The sequence below is a fragment of the Bos indicus x Bos taurus genome, chromosome 12 (genome assembly GCF_003369695.1).
Source record: "Bos indicus x Bos taurus breed Angus x Brahman F1 hybrid chromosome 12, Bos_hybrid_MaternalHap_v2.0, whole genome shotgun sequence".
Lineage (NCBI taxonomy): Eukaryota > Metazoa > Chordata > Mammalia > Artiodactyla > Bovidae > Bos > Bos indicus x Bos taurus.
The window spans coordinates 24,520,214-24,543,914 of NC_040087.1; the positions used below are offsets into that span (position 1 = coordinate 24,520,214).

Genomic DNA, 23,701 nt, shown 5'->3' on the forward strand with positions numbered 1-23,701 from the left:
GATTGTTAACCACTGGACCGGCAGAGAAATCCAGTCTGCTGTCCAGCATTGATGACGGGATGTCATAAATCAGTTTCTCATGTCCTTGTGGTGACTTTGAGGTGATCCTCTGGGAGCTTTTCAGTTTGTCCTTAGATGTTTGAAATTCAAGATGGTATGACTATGATGGATCTTTTTTTCACTCATTGGGCTGTATCCTCTGTGGCTGTTTTCAATCTGATGACATAGATCCTTCTTCAGGCTCTGAGACATTTTCCCCTGTTGTTTCTTTGATCACTTCCTCTGTCTGTTTCCCCTGCTTCTCCTTCTGCAACTTAGGTTGGTCCCAGCTCACCCCTCAACAACACTCCATGGAATAACTTCTTTCTGCCAAGCCTGGGGACACTTCAGAAGCTAGTGGGCACTAGGGATGTCTGGACAATGCTTGCCTTTGAGAATTGCATCTGTCCTTGTTTTTGTGTTGAGTCAGGAGCAAAAACACTCATGTTCTTTTTAAAGTAGGGAACCCAGAGGGAAACTTACTAAAATGAACAGGTAAGTTCTTATTACTGCTTCATCTTCTACTTCTTCACTTTTATTATTATTCACTGTTTATCTTTTACTTTATAATTTTTAGTTACCTTTAAATCTTTCTGGTAAAGACAAGTAGAATATTTTTACTTAACCAGCACCACGGAGCCTAAAAAATTTAGGCTAGTCATCTAAATAATTCAACACAGTTCCTGAGATATTAATATCTGAATAAAAATATCCAGGGCATGACTTGGGTTTCATCATGAGCAATAGAAACGGATTTTGATTAAAAGAAAGAAAGAAAGAAAAAACACTTTAATGGCAGAATCAGAGGAAGAGGTGAACGATTAGATCCCCACAAGGTCAGGTAACAGGGCTGGCAGCTCTAGTCATTTCTGCTGTGGGAATGAATAGGCAGTTCTTAGACTACTGACATCAGGAGGATTCTCCTCTAAACTTTTCCTAAATTGGCTGCGAGGAGTGAAACCATTGCTTTAGCTTGATTGCCAAGCTCCCTTTTGGAGAAGAGATGGGACCATCTTGGACAGTGCTAGGAGGAGCACACAGAATGATGAACAGGTTGTGGCCCGAGTGGACAGACAGCAGCAGCCCGCGTCCACTCTGTATTTGGGGGCGCCGAGCGGAGGATCTAACGCGTGGGTTCTTCCTCCCCCAGTGCTGCCGCCCGTGCTGGTACCCCGACACAGCGAGTACAACCCGCAGCTCAGCCTCCTGGCCAAGTTCCGCAGCGCGTCCCTGCACAGCGAGCCTCTCATGCCGCACAACGCCACCTACCCCGACTCCTTCCAGCAGCCTCCGTGCCCCACCTTCCCGCCGTCGCCCGGGGCCCCGTTCCCGCCGTCCCCGTGCACGGCCGGCTACCCCCACTCCCCGGGCAGCCCCTCCGAGCCGGAGAGCCCCTTCCAGCACTCAGGTCAGTGCCGGCCGCGGTCTCCTGGGATGCGATCCAACGCGGTTGTGTGGGCGGGGCCATCGTGAGCATCATTTGTCACTTGCAGTTCAAACCACAGGCTCTAGGGGGCCCTTGGACCCTGCCCACCCTCTTGATCAGGACTCAATCCATTTTGGAGCAGTTATGTTTTTTTTCTTTTTAAAAAAATTTTATTGGGGTGTAGTTGATTTACAGTGTTGGTTAATTTCAAGTGTATTGCAAAGTGAATCCCTTACACATATACATATTCCACTCTTTTTTAGATTCTTTCCCCATATAGGTCATTATAGTGTATTGAGTAGAGTTCCTTGTGCTATACAGTAGGTCCTTATTAATTAGCTATTTTATATATAGTCAGTCAGTCAGTTCAGTCGCTCAGTCATGTCCGACTCTTTGCGACCCCATGAATTGCAGCACGCCAGGCCTCCCTGTCCATCACCAACTCCCAGAGTTCACTCAGACTCACGTCCATCCAGTCAGTGATGCCATCCAGCCATCTCATCCTCTGTCGTCCCCTTCTCCTCCTGCCCCCAATCCCTCCCAGCATCAGAGTCTTTTCCAATGAGTCAACTCTTCGCATGAGGTGGCCAAAGTACTGGAGTTTCAGCTTTAGCATCATTCCTTCCAAAGAAATCCCAGGGCTGATCTCCTTCAGAATGGACTGGTTGGATCTCCTTGCAGTCCAAGGGACTCTCAAGAGTCTTCTCCAACACCACAGTTCAAAAGCATCAATTCTTCAGCACTCAGCCTCCTTCACAGTCCAACTCTCACATCCATACATGACCACAGGAAAAACCATAGCCTTGACTAGACGGACCTTTGTTGGCAAAGTAATGTCTCTGCTTTTCAATATGCTATCTAGTAGTGTGTATGTATGTATGTATCAATCCCAATCTTCCCATTAATCCCTCCCCTCTCTGCCCCCAATAACCATAAGTTTTTTTCCATAGGTTTATTTTTTACATATGTGACTCTATTTCTGTTCTATAGATGAGTTCCTTTGGAGCCTTTTTTTAGATGCCACATATAAGCAATATCATATGATATTTGTCTTTCTCTGACTTGCTTCACTTGGTATGAGTTATCAGTTTCTTCTAGTAAAATAAGGAATATCAGGAGCTGACAAGTTCCTGCAGACATGCATGAATGCATTTGGTGCTGGCTGCTGTCATCCACCTCATTCAGGTCTTCCTATGCTCATTTATTTAACAGATATTTTGAGCTCTTTTTATCTGCAAGCCTTGCCTGGGGTGCAGGAGCTCTGAGAAACTAGATGGATTTGAACATCATCCTTTGGAATTTCCAGGGATTTTTCTTTTTTAATTTAAGGAATTAGAAGTAAGATTATAAAATACTTAACCAGGAAGACGTGGCCTGAGGGCAGGCATTGTAGTGGAATCAGTGGTAGGTCTCTTCTCTGACTGCCTTTCTCAGCAATCCAAGGGAGTCCTTTCCTTCGAAAGGTGGATCTAAGTCAGGTAATGAAGGAGAGATTTACATACCTTGTGAGAGTGAGATAAAGAATACCCCCAGCTCACAAGTTCCTAAGGGTGTTGTTATTTGGTTGCTCAGCTGCGTCCGACTCTTTGTGACCCTGTGGACTGTAGCCCACCAGGCTCCTCTGCCCATGGGATTTCCCAGGCAAGAATCCTGGAGTGGGTTGCCATTTCCTTCTTCAAGGGACCTTCTCGACACGGGGATTGAACCCATGTCTCTTGCACTGTCAGGCGGATTCTTCACCACTGCGCCACCTGAGAAGCCCTTTTAAGGGTGTGCACAAATGCATTTGGTGCCAGATGCTGCAACCTGCCTCTCATGTCTTCCCATAGTCATTGGGTTGGCCAAAAAGTTAGTTCAGGTTTTTCCTTAAGATGTTACAGAAAAACCCCAACAAACTTTTTGGCCAACCCACTATTTGACAGTTATTTGTCAAGCTCTTATTGTGTGCAAGCATTGCCTTAGGGTTCAGAAAGGAGAATTAAAATGTTAATTGAAATTATTCCCGTCCTCAGAAAACTTATAAAACGTGGGAAGATAAGGGCTTTGTCCCTCCTCTTCCCTTCTGACTCACACCATCAGTCTTTCCTTTTGCCCTTCAGCAGCACAGCTGCTATTTTCCATGTGTATCTACTGTCATATCTATCACACTGAGTTACACCGTCAGTCACTCCTTTTGCCCTTCAATAGCACAGCTGCTATTTTCCATGTGTATCTACTGTCACATCTGGCACACTGTGTCTTGTCAACCACTCTGAGATCAGTCGCCTTCTCTTTTGTGCGTCCAGCACAAAGAATCTACCTGTGATGCAGGAGACCCCAGTTTGATTCCTGGGTCGGGAAGATCCCCTAGAGAAGGGGTAGGCTACCCACTCCAGGATTCATGGGCTTCCCTGGTGGCTCAGACAGTAAAGAATCCACCTACACAACTGAGCGACTGAACAACAACAACAACAAAGGTTTGTGGTGGATTTCCTTCCAGTTTGTGTCCTTGTAATAAGCTAGGTAAATGTTGCTCAGCTTTAAGGTTCACACAGACCGTGTGGCGATCTTTTATAAATGCAAATTTTGATTCCCTGCATCTGGAGTGGCTTCTAAGAATCTGCATTCCTAAGAAGTTCCTAGGTTGCTGCAGGGGCTGTGGTCCCAGGAACCACACCAAGAAGGGAGGGTCTAAAGGACTTTACTATTCAACATATCTCAGGGGGAATTCTTTCATAAGTGAAGGTCCATTTGGAAACCAAATAACAACCCCCTAATTTATCTGTTTTGTAAGTTTATATTTTAGTGCTTATAAGAACACACTCTAGATACAAGAATTACTAGGATACCAAAGAAAAGAAAGATACTATAATCAATAGAAAGGCAGAAAAAGAACGTGAGTGGCAAAGAAAGAAAGAACTCTGAAATTGGGTTTCTGAATTTACTGGCAACTTACTTTGAAAAATTTGGGGTGGAAACATAACATTCATCAATTTCCTAATGAATTAGATCTCTCCCTTTAAAGTATATTTATGGCATGAAATAATAATCCCATATATACACAAAGAAGAATGTGAGTCTATATGGAATTTTTTTTCTTTCTTAACAATTTTAAATCATATGCAGTATTTTTGCTTTGATTTTTTTATCATATCTGAACAATTATTTTTCATCTTTAGTTCTTTAGAAAAGGATACTCTTTGCTATAGGAATTCAGTTTGGCAGTAAAATGCTGTCTCTCAGCTGTAAAGGTGACATGACCTTCTAACTTCCTTTTAGCCGTGTTTCCTTTGGGTAGGGGGATGAAGTTTACACAGATCCAATCATACCAACGTCGCCTGGCCCCTCAAAAATAATAAACTTATTTACAAAGATTCCAGCCTTGGGAGAGTCATCAGGACATTGGCCCCTGTTCCCAGGTACGTGGACCAGGTGAGCAGCCTGCAGGCAGCTTCCGTGAAAGAGGCAAGTTTGAAAACAACGCACAGCAGTCCAGTGGCTCTCACAGCCAGCCTTTGGGGGACAGCGGTCACCTCGGTTTCCTGGTGGAGCCGTGGGCTGGGAGGCCCTGGGCACGGTGGTGGTGATGTCCTGTCTGATTCACTTCTGTTTCAGAGTTTCGGCCCGTTTGCTACGAGGAGCCGCAGCACTGGTGCTCTGTCGCCTACTACGAACTGAACAACCGCGTCGGGGAGACATTCCAGGCTTCCTCCCGAAGCGTGCTGATCGATGGATTCACAGATCCTTCAAATAACAGGAACAGATTCTGTCTCGGACTTCTTTCTAATGTAAACAGAAACTCAACGATAGAAAATACCAGAAGACACATAGGAAAGGGTAAAGGCAAATGTGTAATCCACTGCATATGTTCTTCTGAGCTAACAAACACGGCAACAGAAACGAGCCACGGATTGGCTGCGTGGCCCAGTGGGATGTTCCCAGGGCTGGGAGCTGGGAGACTGCTGGGGATTCTGTTGGGGAGAGCGTGAGAGCTTTTGGGGTCTTTTAGTGTCTCCACCTCTGAGGTAGACACAGCATCTTCTGGGGGATGGCGTAGGGTGGGTGTTAGGAAGATGAACAAGACGAGAAATACAAAGACAGGATGAACTGATTGAAGAGATGTAGCAAGAATTATTTTTGAGTTGCCTCAAATGCTAAATAGGATGACTTCTGAAGAGGAGGAATCTGTATCAGGTAAAGTTACTTTTAGAGACTGAAAAGGGAGCTCATTAAAAATTCGATGACTTGTTTGTTTGGAAGCCTTTGGTAGGGGATTGGGGTTTTCTTGTGTCCAGGCACTTTTACAACAGCTGAACCAGCACAGGCCTCACTCGGGTCTGGAAATGACACCTTTGGAACCCACCTCATCGGTGTGATTGTCTCAGCCTAGCCTGAGGCCTGGTTGAGGATCTTTAGTTATTTCTGTTTAGTTTTGACTGTGCTGAGTCTCCTTTGCTGCACGCGCTTTTCTCTAGCTGTGGCGAACAGGGGCTGCTCGCTAGTTTCGGTCCACAGGTCTCTGGTTATGGAGCACGGGCTCTAGGTTGCGAGGGCTTCAGTAGTTGTGGCTCCCAGGCTCTAGAGCACAGGCTGAGTAGTTGTGGAGCACAGGCTTAGTTGCTCCTTGGCGTGTGGAATCTTCCCAGACTAAGGATGGAACCTGTGCCTCCTGCATTGTCAGGAAGGAAGCCACCAGGGAAGCCCTCATATTTTCTTTCCTATCCGAAGAGTTGGCAATCTGAATGATGCCTGGTTGTCCACTGAAATCACAGGTGTAAAGAGGCTTCAGGGCCATTTGATCTTTTCTCTCCCCGTCCAGCACTTACCACCTTGGGAAGTAGCCACAAGACTTTTCTTTCAAGTTTCCAGGGAAGACCATTATTTCATGTGTGATGCAATCTGTGTTTTTCCTAACTATCTCCCAAACGTCTCCTGTTGTCAACCTACAGACCGTCGATTAGAGGCAGGCCGAATTTGTTCACTGATGTTAACCCTTAATGGTGACAGTTACTTTATTTTATCCTGTATCTTCCCATAGTGGCTCTGTGGTGGCTTACGAGAAGCCTTTATAGAGAAATGATAAATCAAAAAGAGAAAGTCAGAAGCTGAGAGTGGGTCGAGGAGATGAGTACAAGTATGTCATCCCTCAGAATTAGCACTGTGATTATGACTGTGGTTAAAATTTTCCCCTAGGCTCCCAGAGAGTTCAGAAAACGGAAACTTAATCTGTAACTTCTATCCCAAGGGGAAAACATAGTCAGTCCTCACAGGAAGTGATACTTTTGACTTCTTAAATTTCTCAGGATGGTTTTACTTTGGAATGATTTTTATAAGAATCGTCAGGTGATCTAAAGATAGAATGTTAAAATGTGCTGCTGTAGAGCCATTTGCTGCAGGGCTTTGCAGATTGGTCCGCAAGAGAGACTTCTACTTAAGCCACTTGATCTAAAAATAGAATTAAAATATGCAGAGAGTGTTGAATACCTTCTGGGAAGCTTTCTGAAAGCAGTTTGTTCAAGGTGCTGCTGATGTGGATGGATAGACGTGGAGGGCTGGTGTCATGTTACTAACTGAGAGATAATCTACAGGGTTAAAAAAACATCAGAGCAAGATCCAGAGAGCCTAGGAAGCACTCACCTGGATGGAGGGACACCCCAGCCTCAACAGGGTACCCAAGGCAAAGGCACAGTTTTCTCAGAAAGCTGCTTTGGAATTGCCTTGATGTGTGGGGTTTGGGGGGCATCATCGACTCGATGGACATGAGTTTGAGTGAACTCCGGGAGTTGATGATGGACAGGGAGGACTGGCGTGCCGTGGCAATTCATGGGGTCGCAAAGAGTCGGACACGATGGAGCAACTGAACTGAACTGGGGGAAAAAAAGGCGGGGTGGAGGGTGGCTACAAGACATGCCATAAAGCATGGCATGGAATATTTCCAAAGCAAGAGTGATTGGTCTTATGTGAGGTCAGGGGGACCTCTCTCAGGGGCTCCTGTGGCTTCCCTGGTTCTTAGCTGCATGGCTTTCTGGAGCACCAGCCTGAGTAAGTTTGCAGCCAAACGCATCCCAAGGTTAGGGAGCAAGTTAGCTTGTTAGTTAACTAACTAATTCCGTTAACTGCGGAGTTAGTTACGGGAGATGCTCAAACTTCAGAGATACACATTCATCTCACAAATATTTATTGAGCATCCACTCTGGGCCAAGCAATTCTGCCACTTGGGATATAGCAATGGGAAACAAGCAAAACAAAACAAAAAACTCCTGGCTTTGTGGATTATCTACTACTAAAGAAAGACAAACAAGAAATTATACACACACACACACACACACATACATGGGGGCTTCCCAGGAGGCACTAGTGGTAAAGAGCTTGCCACCCAATGCTGGAGATGTAAGAAACATGCATTTGATCCGTGGGTCAGGAAGATCCCCTGGAGGAGGGCGTGGCAACCCACTCCAGTATTCTCGCCTGGAGAATCCCGTGGACAGAGGAGTCTGGCTGGTTATAGTCCACAGGGTCACAAACAGTCGGATATGACATGAAGTGACTTAGTACACACGCATGCATACACATACATACATCCACACACACACACACACACACACACAGTCAAATGGTAAGTATCTAGAGAAAAACAAAGGAGGGGAAGAGAATGGGGGAGGATGGGGGAGCTAGGCAGGCAGGCAGGCTTGCTAAGGAAGTGACATCTGAGTCGAGAGCTAAACAGGGATTCGGCAGTGTGGGTACCTTTCTGAGCAAAGGGAGCAGCATGTGCAAGGGCCCTGGAACCTGCCTGGCACAGTGTGAGGAACAGCAGCAATGCCAGGGCGAGTGGAACAGAGTGAGCAAGGGGGCTAGGAAGTCATAGAGGAGGAGGGGACAGGACCGGGTCACATGGCCTGGGAGCCATGCGGAGTGCTTTAGCTTTGTGTGTGTGATACAAGAAGGTGGAGTTAAGTTGGAGTTTATAGATCTGAGTTTTCACTGTAAAAGGATCCCCTGGCTATTATATCGCAATGAGCCTGTGCGTTGTGGGGGGTGAGACACCTATAAAGATTCTTTTGTTATAGTTAACAATGGGCCATTTCTCCCCTCAGTAGTTATCAGTGGCTTCGAGGTCACTTCTGGCGCGTGTTGCTTGCCACTTATGGAAGATGGCGATCCACTGAAGAGATCCGTGCTGCCGCCCTGTCAGCAGTGCGTGTACTTTGAGCTTTTGTCTGTGGTGGTGATGGTTCACGGGCTGACTCACCGTGCTCTTTCATCCTGTTCTCCATCTAATGCCATGCACCGTGAGGCAGAGGGGTTGGCACGAAGCCTTTCTCTGTAACCTTGCAACAGTTAACACATCTATTGCTTTGACCTCTCTGGCCAAGAGCTTTAAATAGCCATTAGCAAGTTAGCGCTAGAATCTCAGAGGCTGCAGCTTCAGTATCAGAGGCAGGACCTCAAAGAACCTGGAACACTGCCTTCTAACCTGAGGTCTGTCCATACTCCTCCTTAAAAACCAGGCAAACTGCCTGACCTCTCCTGAATGATTCAGCTACCCCCACAGATCCCAGATCCGAGAGGCACCCTGCAGGCACTTCCACATATTACTGCTCTGTAGTCACTCTACAAGTTAGGATTTCTTCGTCCCATTTTACAGGTGAGGCAGCAGAAGCTCAGAAGAGTTCAGTAGCTTACCCATGGTCCCACAAGGGATAGATTTTGCACCCATGGCTCTGTCTCTCAGGCCCAGTTGCTCCCTTCTGCTAGAGGGGAGTGACCCTCCTGGTTTTTCGTCTCAGCACCCCTCTTGGTTCAGTGCTTGAGGAATTGAATCTTTTGATATGGAATGAAAATGGTTGTCGTATGCCACAGCCACAATATGTCATAATCAACTCTGAGATGTGGAAATAAGGCCCTCGTAGTACTGCAGTGTTGAAATTGTACAACCATTTACTTTAAAAATGTAAACCAGAAGATATTTTGTGTTTTCCCCCCAAGAATACTCCAGAAAAGCAGTCCCACACTGAGTTACACTGAGCTCCATGGGAGGATTATTAGCATCATTATTGGGGAAAAAGATGAAGAACTGCTGACATGTCATACCTGTCTGTGATTGCCCAAAATAAAGGCAAGGTTATTTCCTGAGGTTTGGGGAATGATGGAATAGCCAGTTTGGGTCACTGGAGTATACAGCATGCCTGATTTTTTAGAGTGGCTTTTAAGATGGCCCTGATTTCCAAACACTGAGGAAAGCCGCAGTTTTGAAAGGACTGCGTGGGCATACGTGTGCTCTTAAGGTCATCGAGTTCGGGTTATATTTCTTAGACATGCACAACATAATATAATCCTAATCAATAGCAGTGTCCGTTCTGAGCACCTCTGGTTGCGCTGTCACTGCCCACAGCGCCACTGACCCACATGAGGAGCCTGCTCCCAGCTCTTGGTGTGAAAGAACACTTGGGCAGGACGGACATGTTTCTTCTTTGCAGCTGTAGACGAGCTGCGTGTGTCCTGGCTGCTGGCTGTTCTTCCTCCCATGGGAGAAGAGAGGGGTGACTGATAGTTCCTGAGGCATTAGCCCCACGTATTGAACTTTACCGGGGCTTCCCAGGTGGCACTAGTGGTCAACAACCCGCCTGCCAGTGCAGGAGACCTAAGAGACGTGGGTTTGATCCCTGGGTCAGGAAGATCCCCTGGAGAAGGAAATGGCAGCTCACTCCAGTGTTCTTGCCTGGAGAATCCCATGGACAGAGGAGCCTGGTGGGCTACAGTCCGTTGGATTGAAGAGAGTCAGACAAGGCTGAAATGACCTAGCACGCATACGCACGCACTGAATGAGGCAAACCTGGACCTTCCCAGACATAATATCATAGATTTCAAATCATGGAATTGCTTTGAGAAGCAGTTTTTCACTTTTTTATGAAACTTTATTTTCTTGTACATCTCAAGTTGTTCTGTGGAGATCTAGTAATGCTTCCCTTTTTCGTGTAAGGAATTATCCTGAGACAAGGGTTTAGTTTGTCAGTTCCTTAGAAGCAGGGTCTGTACCTCGAGGTGATTTTTTTTTTCATTGTTTAAAAAATTATTTTTGGGGCTATGCTGGGTTTTAGTTATAGCACGAGGGATTTAGTTCCCTGACCAGGGATTGAACCTGGACACCGGGATTGGGAGTGTGGAGTCTTAGCCACTGGATCACCAGGCAAGTCCCTCAAGGTGATTTTTGGATCCCTTCTTTCCCAGTGGATTTAGTTTCCTGGTCTCAAAACATCCTTTCCATTCTGCCTTTGAATGTGTGTGAAGTTTCTCATCCCTGAAAAAGCAAGTCCTAAAAAATATTTAACACAGAACATCATACTGTTGCAGTAATTACACAGGATACTGAAGAATACTTAATATCATGAGAAAATGTTGTCAGTATTTTAATAGTGAAAAAAGGTTATAAAAAAGCCTATAGAGTATGATCCCAATTTTATTTAAAATGTACACATGAAAGACTGAAAGTATATGACAGATGTTAGTACTGATTATTTCTAGGTTGTGGATTTGTGGCTGATCTGTATTCTTTGCATCTCAGTATTTTCAACATTTCTTCTAGTGGGCTTTCCTGCTCCTGTGAGGATGGGGTGGGACCCGGTATGTCCAGGCGAGCTGGGGTTGCTGCAGTCAAGAGTGGTAGTGAGAGAGTAGAGAGAGAGAAAGTAGTGCCAAGGGGCACCCACCTTGGCAGAATCACTGAGTGTGTGCATGCACAGTGGGGCGTTCACTGGGGCTCAGTGCTGTGCTTAGTCACTCAGTCGTGTCGGACTCTTTGCGACCCCATGGACTATAGCCAGCCAGGCTCCTCTGTCCATGGGATTCTCCAGGCAAGAATACTGGAGTGGGTTGCCATTACCTCCTCCTGGGGATCTTCCCAATCCAGGGATTGAACCCAGGTTTTTGAAATTGCAGGCAGATTCTTTACTATCTGAGTAACCAGGGAAGCCCAAGAATACTGGTGTGGGTAGCCTATCCCTTCTCCAAGGAATCTTCCCCACCCAGGTATCAAACTGGGGTCTCTTGCATTACAATTGGATTCTTTACCAGCTGAGCTACCAGGGAAGCCCCAAATCTGCTTGCTTGTTCATCCTATTTGTCCAGAGATGTCTTCAAGTAATAGCTTGAGGGGACTGACTGTGTACCAGCCCGGAGGCGGCTCTGTGTGAATTGAAAGGAGCCCCTGCTGCCATCTGCTGGAGGAGTCTTGTAATAACCATACAAATCTCGGAAGTCTGAGGCACACCCTGGGTTTGTGTAGTGCACAGCTGCGGTCACAGTCTTGGGCAGGCCCACCTCCATCCTCTGGCCCAAAGCCCTGCTGTAGGTCTGGAAACCTTTACTTTTATATTATTTTTATAATTTATTTATTTATTATTTACTTTAGTTTTGTGTTTTCTTGTCAAACTGTGCCGAGTCTTCATTGCTGTGCTGGGCTTTCTCTAATTGCAGCAAGCAGAGGCTACTCTCTAGTTGCTATGCGCAGGCTACTCATTAAGTGGCTTCTCTTACTGCAGGGCACCTGCTCTAGAGCTTCAGTAGTTGTAGCATGTGGGCTCACGAGTTGTGGCACCTTCTTTGGGTGTTTATCTGCTCACTGTTCTCCGTGGCAATTTAGCACCTCGCAGATGTGGTTTAAAGCCAGGCTTCTGGCCTGTCAAATGGATGCGAATAAAATCCCTTGCTTACTTGACTCTTTAGATGCTGCTGTCTCTAGCCTTCTTCATCATGGGGTTGAATATCCCTCCTTGTTCCGGCGACCAGGGCCGGCTCAGGGCTTCTCTGGGCACATCCCATCCGCTCTGCCCCTTCTTCTCACTCAGGATGCTGAACTGCTGCCTCCCCATCCAGGCTCTTCTCTGCTTTCTGTGCTCCGCCAGGATGTCTGTGGTTGCAGATAAGACTTTTAACAGGATTGAAAATCATCCCCTAAATAAAGACCAGAGTCAGATAGCAAAAAAATCTTATCTGTTCTTAGTAAGCTCTAGGAGGATTATGTATTTGAAGGGCATTCAACTCAAAGACATACTGAACACTTAGCAGCCTCATGCTCTGGCAATTTGATGACCTGCTCTCCCGCCACCCCAGAGGCAGGCCTTCCCCTGGGAGTTTTTAATGAAGTCTGGTTGGATTTGCCCCTGTCTCACCTCCCAATATGTGGGTCCAGCCAAGTAAGTCTGGGCTTCCCAGGTGGCTCAGATGGTAAAGAATATGCCTGCAATGCAGGAGACCCTTGTTTAGTCCCCGGGTCCAGAAGATTCCCTTGGAGGAGGGCATGGCAACCCACTCCCAATATTCTTGCCTGGAGAATCCCATGGACAGAGAAGCCTGATGGGCTACATACAGTCCATGGGGTCGCAAAGAGTCAGACGCGACTGAGCAACTAATAACACACACCTCCCACATGTGGGTCCAGTACTGTGTCCCAGCCAATTAGGACCATCCTTCTGCCTACTCCTCAGGCCCAGGGCCATGGGGATCAGACCCCAGGGCGTTCAGGAGAGAGAATCATGGAGGTGAGGCAGAAAAGGAAGGCTGAGCAGAGGAGGGGACCTGGTCTGACTGAGGCAGTGAGAGGGGAACCTTGACCCGAGTATCAAGAGCTTTATCATTGTGACCCTGAATCAGTTTCTTCAGACTGTGTTGGAGTCTGTGGTTTGCATACATGACCCTGAAAGCCATTCTTTTCTAAAATTGTATTAAGGGAAAGGAGATGGGAAAAGGAAACCATAAAGCTGGCAGGAAGTAGTTACATAATAGTGCAAAAATTGCCTCCATTGCTACTTAGATCCTGACAAAGAAACTGAGTGGCTATGTCGGTCAAGTTTCCTAAATGCAGGTCTGAGAAGCCCTGGAAGTCTTTCAGTTGTATTATTTAAAAGTGTGTGTTTGGTTTTTTTTAAGTACTGAAATCTGTCCCTATAAGTAGATTCAAGATAATTTCTACAATCCCCTTGCCACTGCATGGAGATTGTATTTACAACCATGTTGACACCTGGAGATAAGAGATTTTGTTTCTGCTAAAAGGTTGGGGAACAGTTGTTCTGGTACTTAATATTCCCTAGACTAGAACATCTTCACCTCACCTAACTCCAGTCCCTTGTTACAAATTTATGTTGAGTCTTAAACCCAGAATTTGGAGGAAGAGCATCAACTAAAATGTACTTTGAGCAACAACATTCTCAAGACCCTCTTCACCTTTTAGTTCTAAGAACATGAGATGAAATAGCATAAACTACATTTTGATTGAGTCTTTATATTTTATCTGAAAATGTGGCATGAATTTCACTGTAGGTAAAAATAGGCATTATTTCTATGACCTGTAAATGTAGGTGATAAGCTTTAAAATGGAATAGGTCTCTTTGAGGTACTAAGAGAAAAGGATTTATAATTGTTAGTAAAATAAAATGTAGACTTCATTTATCATGTCCTCTGAAGTGGATTTAGTATATTCATGTAAGTAACATTACCGTGGTACTTACTGTGTCAAGTTCTTTACTTCTACATGTCCTGAAGGACTATTTGATGTTTTCTGCATTATGTTGTTATTTTGCCTCTAATAGTATGAGATCTGCCTTTTAGAATGAACAAGCATGAGGCTGCAAGTGACAGGAGCAGTATTAATACATGCCAGCCTCCTTCTTTGTTCTTGGCTATGCAAACCTGAGTTGCAATATACTTTTAAATGCACTCATGGAGAAAATACAGGTGATAATTAAAGCAGGTCAACCTTGGGGGCACTCGTGGTACTAATCAATGATTGGTGATATTAAAATTAACCTCACAGTTGATAGTCACGTCTCTTTAGGTGACAGAGGCGGATGAGATGGGAAGGGGGCTAAGTCTAAGTGGAATTCAGTGCTGGTGTTGGAAGACTGTTTTTGCCTCACAGGCGTGCACCTGTACTACGTCGGGGGAGAGGTCTATGCCGAGTGTGTGAGTGACAGCAGCATCTTCGTGCAGAGCCGGAACTGCAACTATCAGCACGGCTTCCACCCAGCCACCGTCTGCAAGATCCCCAGCGGCTGCAGCCTCAAGATCTTCAACAACCAGCTGTTCGCTCAGCTGCTCGCCCAGTCTGTGCACCACGGATTTGAAGTCGTCTACGAGCTGACCAAGATGTGCACCATCAGGATGAGTTTTGTCAAGGTAAGGAGTGCTCACTTCCCGAGTGTAAGAAAGAGACCAAGAGCACAGGACTTCCGGAGCAGTCCAGTGGCTAAGACTCCCTGCTCTCAGTGCAGGGGCCCCACGTTCGATCCCTAGTCAGGGAACTAGATCCCACGTGGGTCAACTAAATATCCTGTGTGCCACAACTAAGACCCAGTACAGCCAAATAAGAAAATAAATAAGTAAAAAATATATATATTTTTAAACAGTCTTCGACTGATGTGACAGTTGGACAGCCAGGGCAAGTAGACAGCATTTTGGGAGGAAAACTCTCAATTGTTTTTCAGAAGAGCTCCTCCGTGAGTATGACATCTCTTGTTTAGCATTTTTAAGAAAATTCTTAAGTATATTACTTTTGGAGGAAATCCAAGTTAAGACAGTTACCTGATTTTTCTTTAAATAAAGAAGATAAAGTGACTATGATGGTTGTATAGGACTTAATGCTACAGAGATTTTTTTTTTCTTCCCTCAAATTGCTGAGCACTATGGTCACTCAGTAAATGGTGAATTTACCTGAAATTGAATAAGACACTCTCCTTACTCTTACAAAGCAGACAGGCAAACAGAGGCGATTGTATTTATAAATAAGCTACAAAACAGGACTGGGTCTAATACAAGGGAGTATGAATTAAGTGCTGTTTACAAAGGAATAAACAGGTTGGGGTAAAAACATTATGGGGCTCATGATTAATTCTCATGCAGTAGTAGATGTTCTGCTTATGAATATTTGTGAATTTCTCAATTAGTTCTTTAATTAAAGTTGATGTGAAGGTTGGAGAATGGAGGGAGTTAACTTAGTGGGAAGGAAAAACTGGATTTGCGTGTTGAAGCTAAGCCCTCAGCTTATCATCTGTTTCATTCCTCACAAAGCACTTGCAAATAATTCTGGTGTTTCCAAATCTGAGCTTGTTTGTCAAACTGAGTATATGTGACAGTTTTCCCATGGTGACCTATCTATTCAAGGGGTATCAGTATGGCTTGTTCCAGATTTTTTCAAAGAAAAAATTTATTTATTAATTCTGTAAAATTACCATTTTACAGAATTACAGAAAAATGTATTTATTAGTTCTGTAAAATTACCATTTTACAGAATTACAGAAAAATGTGTCCCATTTTTCAACACTCTTATTTATAATTTCAGTATTTAAAAAATGAGAATCAAGAATAGAGTTTCCAGTTTAGAAAATGACTTCTTGAATTCATTTTTTTCATGGTGACAAAACAGTTTCATTCAAATTTGCATGCGTGCTAAGTCGTTTCAGTTGTGTCCGACTCTTTGTGACCCCTTGGACTGTAGCCCCCCAGGCTCCTCTGTCCATGGAATTCTCCAGGCAAGAATACTGGAGTGGGTAGCCATTCCTTTCTCCAGGGATCTTCCTGACCCAGGGATCGAACCGAGATCCCCTGCATTGCAGGCAGATTCTTTACCATCTAAGGGCCACCAGGGAAGCCCTTATTCAAATTTACTGTTAAGCTTTAAAAGCATTTTTACACCGTCAGGCAATTAACAAATACCTGAAAGTCTTTTCAAACATTCTGATGCTTTAGAGCCAGCAGAGGGCAATAATAAGCAACCATTTGACGTACTTTTTTCTAGGCCTGTTTTAAAAATTGGGATGAGATGGCCAATGTCTCAGACATAATAATTTTACTGTATTATAAACTTGTATAGGAATTTGACTTTCCTAAGATCAACTAGATGTACTTCTCATATATGTAGCCTTTAAATTCATAAAACCACATAATTCACAAAATAAACTGTTACTAATATTGCAGGGACTTAAAAAAAAAGATTCCTAGCAAATATAACTATAGGTGATCAGTGTAAAAGAAATTGGTAAGTTCTCACCACAATAAAAAATTGCAACCATGTGAGGTCATGGATGTTAACAAAACTTATTTTTTGTGATCTCTCCTGGGGATGGTCACCAAAGGCAAATTGCCATAAGTGAGCCAGCATGGGAGAGGGGAAACAAGCTTTCTTCATCAACCCTGAGTAACAGAGAGCACCTTCAGCTCTCACTTAACAACTTTCAGATCCAGCCATTGTTCTGTTTCATGCAAAACACGGACTTCAGCATTAAGGGGGTGAACATGCATTCAAGCTCCCTTCCCTGGGGAAGACAGCATGATTTCCCAGTGTCTCTGACGTGGCTGGAACCCAGGCCCTCTCTAGGTCCATGGATTTAGTTGCGAGCCCAGGAGGATACCTGGGATGGGGACTCATCTTAGGGTGTCTGGCTGATGAAAAGGTTGTCTTGTACTTGCAGGAATGCAGAGTTCATGTTCTCAGGTCCCAGAAGCTGCCCTGGTGGGTGGGCTGTGTCCAGCAGGCCTGTTTCGTGCCCCTGGAGGCTGCCTGGAAATCTGGCACAATCACGTGGCTCCGTTTTTGCTTTTCAGGGCTGGGGAGCCGAGTACCATCGCCAGGATGTCACAAGCACGCCCTGCTGGATTGAGATCCACCTTCATGGACCGCTGCAGTGGCTGGACAAAGTTCTGACTCAGATGGGCTCCCCACACAACCCGATTTCTTCGGTGTCTTAACAGTCCTGTCTCACCACACATTTCTATAGGGTAGATGCTGTTGCAAGCAGTGGCTTATATCATTTCAGATTCACGACTAACTGAAGTTTCTAAGTACACATGTAAATACATTTAATATATACTCTTCATATTTTGTATCACCATCTTGGTTTGTGCTTTCTAGTTAACCTGATGCCACTACAACGCAATGAGAAAAGCAGGTTTTTCGCGCCTACGCTCTAATAAGCAGCAGCTTCTTTTGTGGGAGAGAACAAATGAGAGGCAAGTCTGTGGACAGTGTTTGAAGGGTGCTGGCAGAACAAAGGCAGCTTCCGTCTGCCGTGTCACATAAGGCATATTGTGTGGCCAGTCCAGAAAAATACTAAAACTGTTTACGTAGCAAAAATCAGGTACTAGCAGCACTAGGGCAAATAACACTTTGGACAAAACAAACCTGTAACATTTAAATAACCTCACTTCAAATGCTGACAAAAAAAGAAAATCAAGCTTGTAAAATCAGTTATGTAAAACAAGTCATATAAGCTTTATTTCTGAAGTTGAAATACCTGTAGGTAGACTGTTGTGCTGATATGAATGGTACCTTTTAAACAAATTAAAACTGTGATTGGAAAAGAAAGAAACTGTGAAGCTGAGAGCCAGGTTGCCTCATTATCTTACCACTGTACAGAAAAAATAGAATAAATGACTCTAATATGGGAAGATATTATAAATATGAAAATAGCATGAAATGAGCTATATCCCCCAACTGCAAAATAAGACCAGCACTTTCTTAATCCATGCATCACCCACAGAGATGCCTGCCTTCCACGTAGGAAATCACATTAAGTTCCACGTAAGTTCTCCTGGTGACTCAGGGCAGGCAGCTCTGCAGATCTTAGTCTGCACAGCATGCTTGCTGGCCTCGTGTTTAAGTCCCATGTGTGTGTGTAGAAGCAGCAGTAGAATAAGAGCATCGGACAAAAACACCCTGTGTTTACTTATTCCTTCTCACATTCCCACGTTCACAGTCTCTAGGCGAGGGCACATTTTGCCGCATGTTCCTCACACATTGGTAAATACTAACTCTTCACAGATGACTCAACGTTCACTGAAGCCTCTGAGAAAACCTAGACACGTTGCTGCAATCCATGTGAGTTCTTTAACTTAGTGTCTCTACTGATTAAGTGACCTGCTGGTCATAGGTGGTAGCCTCTTATAAAACTAAAGCCTCATACCTGGAAATAAGTTCCCAAATAAGAGTAATTCCATAATCCCTATCATTTCTGACGAACAGTGGTCCTGAATAACAGGACATTTTAAAAAATGCATACAAAATACCAAAACCTGTTATTTACCCTTGGATGATAAAGAGAGGGCCATTTACCAAATTTCTAGGTACTTTGATATATATATATATATATATTTCTGACCCACTAAACACTGCATTGCTTGGAAAATTATTTCACACCCTCTTTAAAATGTATAATTTAAGAAGGTAATTATGCTTGTTAACAGACGGTACTTCAGTGATCCAGGAGGTTTCTTCATTTATACATTCTGTCTCAACTCTTTCTAGCATTAGTATATAGTAGCTGTTTCTCATTAAATTGTATTCAAGGTAGGAATGATCATATGAAAACAATGTATGCGTGAGCTACTGCCGTCACCTCTTGTAATGACTAGTGTTACCTAGAAGCTTTCATATATACAATAGAAAATATCACATTTTACAGTAAAGTTAGGTGGTCCGTTTAGTGTTTAGAGAATGCTGTAGTTTGTTGGTTCACCAACTATGTATGTGCCTGGCACAGTGTTAGGTACTGTGGAGTCAATGTGCACAAGAAACCGTCCCAGCCCTCTGGAGCTGAGAGTCTACACGGAAATCTGTAGAATCATCCTCATGTTTCAAGAACTATTAAAACAAAACATGCGCTCTTTCTTATGCTTGAAAAAAGTGTAATTGCTTTCCTAATTCTCTATTTTGAAACTGATTTTCTTGCTCTTCTGAGCAATCAAGTCATGGATGAAGACATCCTTGGATAAATGAGGCTTTTCTTGTGTCTCAAAGCTGGATTTTTCTCCTCTTGCTTCCCTGTTTTCCAGTAATTCCCTATGTCCCCTTTCCTTGGAAAAGGCATTAGTGTGGTGAAGTCTTCCTCAAACGAGTCCTGCTGCACAAAACAGCATGAGGTACATGTGGTCTGGGCTCCAGGGATCAAACATCGCTTTATCCGTCAGTGGTCAGACTCCTCCTCTGGTAATCTTACACCTTTACAGAATTAATCGGTACTAGTTGCTTATAAGTGACATGAAAAGATACACTGGCTTTCCACGCAGCTTTGGGAAACCAGGACATCTTCAAAAAATAAATGATTAAAGTGGTACGTATGCATCACTACCAGGTCTATCTCACCAAAAGCCTTTATCAAGATACTGTGAAATTCAGAGAATTTAGAAGTGATGGGAAATTAACCCTTAAGTCATTGTAACATAGTCACATTTTAGATCAGGCTTTTACATTTTTTTCTGGTAAGAATTGTTAAAAATTGTAATGCAAGGATTTGATTTCTGACTTCTAAATGTGCTTATTTAACATTCAATCCTTGAGGTAGACAGTCCAAACGATGTCTTCACATTCTTTTATAGGCTCGTGAGCAAAGTGGACATGCTGAGCCATTAATTGCATCAGCAATTGCCAAACATGTTTAAGGTTGCCGTAGACAAGGCAATAGAGAACAGTAACATCTGGCCTGCTGACAAGACTCAGAACATTTATAGTGCTGTTCAAGTCTGGGTTTTGTTTTTTCTCCTGTTAAAAATTTGAGATGTAAAAATTTTTAGTTAGATGATATTTTAATACCTACCAGTGCTTTGGAACTATTAAGATGTCAATTCTCAATACATTTACTTTATATTTTTTTTACACTCAGTTTAAATCAGAAAAGGTTGGACAACCACCTAGCATTTAGAATCTCCTTTTCATTGTCTTCTTAGGAAGTGAATACCCTGTCACAGCAACAAAAACATTTTTTAGGTATTGCCTGTTAAGACTTCAAGCACCGGCTTAACTTTGAGTATGTCCTGAATATTCGGTATACGTAGTCAACAAATAAAGCAAAATGGAACATGCATTCCAAATTTTGTCTGCTCTTGTTAACGATTTAATGGCCGAACTATATGACAAATTACATGATCTTGGCATATGTTAAGTTCAAATTAATGTAAAACAAACTAACAAAAAAGAAACTATTTCTATTTAAGTCATCTTTTTTATTATAGCTAGGCCTCAATTATCCTTCAAATGCACACTTACACTGTTATCTGATTGTTTATAATAAAGAATACTGTACCTAAATGTCTTTTGGCTCATTATTCCCTACAAACCTCATAGAAGGATTCGTTGTATATGGGTCCTTAAGATGATCTTATACAATCCTGTTTTGAAAATTGGATTTTTTGAAATCCAACATCCTATAGAGAAATTAGATAACAGTTTTGAATTAAGCATCTTAGAATAACTGGCATTAAATATAGAACCTTGGAAGGGGAGGCATAAATTAGGTTTGGATTAACATATACACTACTGTATATAAAGTAGAAAAAAATATAGAACCTTGATATTTTGCAGTAATTTTAGAAAGGATATGCATAGAAGCTTTTTTTTTCCTGTGTATTGGCAAATATTAAGTGATATTACAGTATATGGGAATGAACCATTACTGTAAATATCTGTACATTGCTATATAATACCTGTTAGAAAAGTGTTAAAGGCAACTCAGGACAAATGAAGATGGAATCCAGGAGGAATATGAAAATATCTAAAAATGTAAATTTTCTGTTCTCTCCATTAAATTTCCTTCCAGTCTAAATGCGGTGGGGAGGGGGGGGGGTAGAATATGTAAGTATTTTGAGAAAACTTGGTCTTTTATTGATTAAAGTTTTCTTTTTTTTAAAAAAATGGAGCCCTTTATTCAAAATGTAAACAGATGAAAGACAAGCTATTCTGGGTGCACAGAGGAGGGCTCAGTCAGTTTAGTCGCTTAGTCATGTCCGACTCTGCGACCCTGTGGACTGCAGCACGCCAGGCATCCCTGTCCATCACCAACTCCCGGAGCTCGCTCACACTCATGTCCATTGAGTCAATGATGCCATCCAACCATCTCATCTTACTTAAGCTGGAAGTTTATGGAGAGCAGTGATTGTGTCTTGCTTGTCTTTGCATCTCCTATTTTTCCTGACCCTGTTCTTGCATCCAAAATTTGGTATTGGCACTTCAACCACAAACTAGTACATATTTTTAAATATACCATTGTATAGACATAAAATATTTTCTTTAAACATTAGCCTAAGAGACAGAATATTTTCATTAGCCTAGAAACTTCCACATATTCACTTATTAGATGATTCTTGATCATCAGTTACTACCAGGCAGGCACTGCAGATAACAATGACAGATGACAGTTTCTGCCTTAAAGAAACTTCCAAGTCTGTGGAGAAAGATGAACAAGTAAACTGATAAAGGTCAATGTGCTATCAGCTGGGACAGGCTGCTGGAGGGCCTAGCAATGAGCTCTCCACCAGGCCTGGGTGTGTACCCTCTGGGCTGATCCACCTTGCCTTCCTTCCCATTGGTTCCCATTAGCAAGGCTCCCAGACATTTCTAGACCAGCTTAGGTGCCCAGTCTCTGTGCCCCCATCGTAATTTGTGCTCATCAACGATCCACTATCAATCCCTATACCATAATGTCTTCTTGTCCATTCATCTCTACAAGGCCGGGAACTTTTTAAAGGCAAGGATTCTGTGTTCAGCATTTTCCAGCTGTTGTTTGTTTAGAAAGGCATTTGGGGTTCCCATTATGAAGGCAGAAATGGTATTTGTTTCTGATTCCTTTTTTAAAATCAGCAATTATTTAATTTCTTCCCAAAATAAAAATAATCGCAAGCTTCCAACTGCATGTCTGGTGACCATGCTGCAGCTGGTGGGGAAGACAGAAGCATGCTTATGACTTAGATTGCAAATACTCAGCTGTACAGTAGTAGCAAGGAAAGGCAGCTTTGACAGTTAAAACTGTTAAAATCATTTCTATTCTAAGCATTTATTTTCAGAATGTGAATTTGAGTGAAGAAGCATAAGAATTCTCATAGAATAAGTCAACATGGCATATAAAGAAGATAACACTTCTGAATGTTTATCTCTGTATGATCATCATAGATGGTTCTATTATTTGCATACATCTGATAAAAATGTTAACTGTGGCCTCAGATTTACTCCAGTAATCTGAAAGATGATGTTAAGATGGAGTACATATAATGAAAATTATATTCACGGTTGTCTTAAGCCCCAAATTACTCACACCTGCACGCAGTACATTATTTGGAGATAATGCTTGCAAGTGACAAGCTGGATTCTCTCTGGCCTCATCATTTAGAAAGAAAAAAACTAAACATTCTCAAAATAACCCACTGATGGTTAATGAAGTTGTCTGTAGAGAGACACTTAGGAGTAGGGGTCAGAAGACTTTCCATCCAGGGCCAGATAGTAAAAATTTTCCGCTTGTAACTACACAATTCTGCCACCACAGTGCAAAAGCCGCCATAAACTATGTATGTGGCCAGGGGTGGCTCTGTGCCAGTGAAATCTTACAGATGTCGAAATGTGAATTTCATGTAATTTTCACATGTCATGAGATGATTTTTCTTTTGGTTTTCCAACCCTTTAAAAATGTAAAAACTATTCTTAGCCTGTGGCAGTACAGAAATGAACTGTGGGTTGGATTTGGCCTGGAGTGGGCCCCCAGTTCGCTGAGACCTGAGGATAGAGCGTCTTGAATGTTACCAACCACAGCTGTGCCCTCACCTGAATCCCTCCTCAAGGAGATACCCTTGAGCCTGACCACCAGAAGCCTTCTAGTAAGCTCAGCCAACCCTTAACACTATTGCAGGGGAGGTGATTATTGTGAACCACTATGCTTCGGGGTGGTGTGCTAGATAACTGACACAGTCGCCATCAACGTGCGGGAAGCTCATGCAGCTCTGTCTCTGGTTCGTCCTGAACCCTCAGGTGGGAAGAGTGGCTTCTTGTCACAAAGTGCAGGCAAGCCTGTTTGGAAGCACCTGTAATTTGTGATACAACTGCTATTTTGGTTCTGAACACTACCCTGGCTCCATCTGCTCTGCCAGTGCAACAGCTGTTTAAGAGATCTGTGTTCAAAATACTCCTCTTTTTCAGGCTCTGTGGGAAGGCTTGCCAGTTTGGTTGCTAGAGGTTAAGCATTCAATTCCTGGCTCCTGTTACTAACGCCAGAGGTGAGCCCTGGCATTGTCCAGTGAGGGCACAGTGCAGGCAGTTAGGCAGCACTGGCCTCTGAGGACCCACGTGGTGGGGAGCACCACGGTGATCCCAGGCTTCATCTTGTGGCTGGAGAAGAGGCTAGAGCCCAGCGCTCTGCTGGCCCCAAAACACCCAGCCCTCCTCTCCAAACTGGGTACCTGTGAGTTACTCAGTGAGTTTTGGTCTTTTTTTTTTTTTTTTTCAAA

The 23,701-nt window shown here is 43.5% G+C and overlaps 1 protein-coding gene across 3 annotated transcripts in view; it reads left to right on the top strand.

The window, feature by feature from the left end:
* Window positions 1-20,519, top strand: part of SMAD9 (SMAD family member 9) — a 66,404-nt gene extending 45,885 nt beyond the window's left edge. For 2 of the 3 annotated variants that reach the window (XM_027557394.1, XM_027557395.1), the window contains exons 3-6: window positions 1,190-1,447; window positions 5,060-5,281; window positions 14,361-14,617; window positions 17,042-20,519. In XM_027557394.1, coding sequence (XP_027413195.1) covers window positions 1,190-1,447; window positions 5,060-5,281; window positions 14,361-14,617; window positions 17,042-17,185 — 881 coding nt within the window. In that variant the 3' untranslated portion in view covers window positions 17,186-20,519. The remainder of the gene's footprint in view (window positions 1-1,189; window positions 1,448-5,059; window positions 5,282-14,360; window positions 14,618-17,041) is intronic. The other variant, XM_027557396.1, reaches the window with a different exon arrangement.
* Window positions 20,520-23,701: the final 3,182 nt, after the last annotated feature.